The following is a 4,067-nucleotide window of genomic DNA, read 5'->3' as shown; positions in this document are numbered from 1 at the left end:
TCGACAATCATTTACGGAGAAGCTCTTGCCTTTCGCTTTTCGCACATCCCGCAATTAATTTCCGTTTGATTGTTTGTCTCTGTCTTTGTTTCCTGTCCCCTTCGTGCCACACACTCCTTGCCACACACTACTGCTGCTTTCTAGTCCCGACCCATCCCCGCCAGCGAGTTGCGATTTAATTGCTTTGGGGCTTCTGTTGCTCCAACTCAGCGTTCTGCCCGGCGCCCGGTGCCCCGCCCAGCCCCTGTTCGTGCCACCCCGCCGTGGCACTTCCCGCCATAAATAAGGAGCTAAGCACGGAGCCGGGAGGGGTGGGGGGACTGCAGGTGAGGTGCAATCAGATGGCAGGCGGCAGCGGGTGAGGAGGAAGCTGCCATGTCAACAACTTTGCCGTGCGGGCTTCATTTGTTGCCTGCGAGAGACAAAGGACTCGCACACGTGTGGGATGGGGCCATGGATGGGGCGCGGAATTTAAATGGCAAGGATGGGCCTTAAAGTCAGGGTCCTTCGGTCAATTAACAGCACTGGCTGGCGAATCGGAGCATCTAGTAGCCCGGAGAGCAGCTGTCAGGCCAGAACACTCCAGAGTTCGGCTAGGTAGTCAACACACACAAACGTACACAAACACAATTCATACACAGACACACTTGGTTAGAAATAAAAAAATATAAAACACAAAAAAAATATCAAAAAAATATACGATTTTGTGCAAATAGTGGTGCTAAACAAAAGACAAAAACAAGAACAAGGAACTAGAGTTCGCCAACTCGCGTGTGTGCGTTGATCGTGTGAGCTGCCGGCGTACAGTACTCACTCCACCAAACGGACCCATTCTTTGTCTCCGATCTCCAAGAGAACCCGAGCGTCAAAATTTAGTGGTTCAAAGTTTCCAACATTCACACACAGGACACAGCACACAGGACACTGGACACAGGACACTGGACACAGGACACTGGACACAGGACACTAGCGGGTCGGGGCGAGAGAACTGCGGAAAGTCGGAGGCACGAGAGCTCAAGACCCAGCCGGAATCGGAATCGTAATCGGAAGCGGAACTGCGAGTCCCCAGGAAGCGAAGCACCCAGTCACTCCAGGACCCCATCCGGTTTCCCATCCAGCCTTGCCAGTTTTGTATTCAGGTGAGTGCTACTCCTCTCGGTGAGTCTCTTCCGAAGGACTCTTTTACGACGAAGAGTACATCGCTTATCGAAGTCTATCGCTCTCCCGACTAAGCTATCGATAACTTGTCCGCAGAATGGTCATCAACCTGAATCCGACGACCTCCACGAACGCCAATGGCACCGTCAACGGAAGCGGAAGCGGAAGTGGAAGCGTCGCCGGAAACGGCAGTGGCGACGGCGTCATTGGTAACCTCCATGTCGCCGGCTCCGCCAGCGGCGACAACGTGACAAACGCCAATGGAGCCGGAAGCGGAAGCGGAAGCGGGAACGGAAACGGTAGCCTCGTTGCCGGCGGAAACGGGTTTGGAATCGTGGATAATCAGAACGGAAACGGATTCGAAATCACTGCAAGCCTGCACGGGAGCGGAAGCGGCGGTGTCATCGCTGGTGACGGCGAGAGTCCCGACGGCTTTGGCATCGGCATTGGAATGGACCTCGGCATAGATATCGGCAATCTGGCGGGGAACGGAAGTGGACAGGGGTTCGGAGGCGGATTCGGAACCGGAGCCGTAATGGGAGGCGGCATCGGGATCGGCATGGGCATGGGAATGGGCATCGGAAATGGAAACTTGAATGGAAACGGAGGCGCCACCGGAATCGGCCACGGAAACGGGAACGGAAACGGAGACGGAGGCAGCTCCAGCAACCTGATGGGCATCATCAGCCACGCGGTGTTCGACGGGATCGTCTATCTGCACGTGGTCTGCGCCGGGGAGTCGAGCGCCAAGTGGATCACTCTGGACGAGGCCATGGCCTACTGTCCCTCCGGCGTGGTTGCCTACACGAAGCTGCAGCTGGCCCAGATCTACGGTGTGCCGATGGACGCGCTCTTCTAGGCAGCGCCTCCGCCACCACACCGCCAGCGCCCAGGGGAGCGGCTTGGCGGGACACTCAAAATTGTACTCCTTGGACGATGGCTTTCATTTGTTTGACTTTGCGGCAGTCGCAGTCGCAGCCGATCGAACCGCACCACTCGGCGTCACGTCATTCGCGCACACCGCCGACCTGATCCGCAGCTTCTCCCGCATCACTCCACTCACCCAAAACCCAAACCCAAAACCCACAGCCCAAAACCCAAATTTCAAGTTAGTATGTTTTCAATTGAGTCGAAACCAAGGAAAAGCGCAAAAAAAAAGAGACGACCTATCATCGAAAAGCCATTGAGAAAAAAATATTGACGTTTGCTGCGATCGCGACCGGTTGAAGTTTCTTGTCTGGAGGATTTCAATTTTGGAGCACGACCCGCCGGCGGATCACTCCGTGTGGCGGGGTGCACTCCTCTACCATGTATCGATAGCTCTCAATATTCAACATAAATCCGAAATGAAGTTTGTCAAATAGTTGGTTTCCATTCCCAGTTGGGTAGTTCCAAGGCCTGTTCCGCGGAGCACCGGAGCACGGGAGAGAAATCTCAAAGCATTCCCGCCGGGATTCAATTAGGCTTGAGTTTCGGCGACCTGTGGCCGGCCGTCCCGTGGGGCTCACGTGTTTCCGTGGCATTTGTCAGCGGCGCAACGCACTGCGAAAAGGAAGCACAAGGACGAGGAACGAGGACGAAGATGGATGGGCAGAGGCAGAAGTTTAAGGAGCCTTTGCCACGCAGCCGGACGGCCACACGGCGTATGCGTAATGCGGCCAGCCCACAGAATTTGGCCATTTCAATTGCAAATTAGCCAAAAGCCAACGTCAACGGCAACGGCCACGCCCAGCCCCCTCAGCCTGTGGCCAGGGCGTCCTGAAGTGTCCTTTCCTCCTGCCTCCTGCCTCCTGCTCCTCTCCTTCTCTTTTTTCGCCTTTTGTGTGTGCGAGTGTGAGCGGCAATTTGAATGATTTATGTTGATTGCGTATAATTGCATGTTGTGTCCTTGTCCGCCCCTTTTGTCCCCAGGTGCGTTTGCCAGCCACGTGACACATCGCCCCCCTGTGCCGCCAGTGCTCCGTGCTGTCGCCTTTCCTGCCACTTTCTGCCCCCTCCCTGCTGCCGCATTCCCCGAGAGCCCCTGTCGCCAGTTATCTTGTTTTCCGCTCCTAACCTCAGACATTTTGCGGCGCATTGTTACTGGAGGTTGTCGAGGTTGCTGCCGCTTTTATGACGCTCCATCTGTCAGCAGCTTGTTGTGACACCGCCTCTGGGTGGGCTGGGTGTTCTGGGTGGTCTGGGTAGCTGGGTGAGCAGGGGCGTGGCCAGAGGGGTGGCACGTTCTGCACCCACAAATATTTGCAGCCGGGAGAGAAGAGCTCCGGCAATCGAGTATGAACCAAGTCGGCACCGACTTGTGACCCCTTCCCGGCTACGCCCCTGGGCCGCTGCTTATCTAATTACGCGCCCAAAAGCACGCAACACAAAAATGCCAGCCAAGTCGACCGACCAAGTTGTCTTTTGCGGCACGACGTTTCATTTTTCTAATGCCACGAAACGCCGCAAGAGCGGGGCTGGGCGGAAGGACGACTGGAGCTGACTTTTGGCCAAATGGCCAAATTGTAAACAAGCGCACTTTGCAATTTAAGCGCGTCCGCTTTGCGTGTCCACCCCGCCTGGGCTGGGCAGCCATTCGCTGCCCAATTGAATATTTATTTGCACTGCCGGGGTCGGGTGTGGCGCAACTAAAAAATTATTACGCATACGCCGCGTGGTCAGCGGAAACGGAATCGGGTAATCAAAGGATCGGGCCACAGGAAGCAACACATTCGGTTAATCACTCCCCCAGCTATTGGATTTGAGAGCATATTTATAGAAAAATTAATTATGTTCCCCTGAATTATTAAGCATACGCCGGGGTGCACTATCCCATAAACTACTACACACTCTCTCAGATTATCAATGGCTCTTGTTGTGCTTTGGCGGCGGACCTGCCCCACCTACCTACCGAGCCACTGAGCCACCGT

At 55.2% G+C, this 4,067-nt stretch overlaps 1 protein-coding gene across 1 annotated transcript; it reads left to right on the top strand.

The window, feature by feature from the left end:
• The first annotated feature begins 584 nt into the window (after positions 1–584).
• Positions 585–2,519, top strand: LOC6503735 (cell wall protein IFF6). Its single transcript, XM_001963798.4, has 2 exons — positions 585–1,139; positions 1,255–2,519. Exon 2 carries the CDS (start codon positions 1,256–1,258, stop codon positions 2,015–2,017), a length of 762 nt encoding a protein of 253 aa, XP_001963834.2. The 5' UTR covers positions 585–1,139; position 1,255; the 3' UTR covers positions 2,018–2,519.
• The last annotated feature ends 1,548 nt before the right edge of the window (positions 2,520–4,067 follow it).

The sequence above is a fragment of the Drosophila ananassae genome, chromosome XL (genome assembly GCF_017639315.1).
Source record: "Drosophila ananassae strain 14024-0371.13 chromosome XL, ASM1763931v2, whole genome shotgun sequence".
Classification (NCBI taxonomy): domain Eukaryota; kingdom Metazoa; phylum Arthropoda; class Insecta; order Diptera; family Drosophilidae; genus Drosophila; species Drosophila ananassae.
The sequence above is the reverse complement of the archived record's forward strand: the minus strand, read 5'-3'. Positions and strand labels throughout refer to the sequence as shown.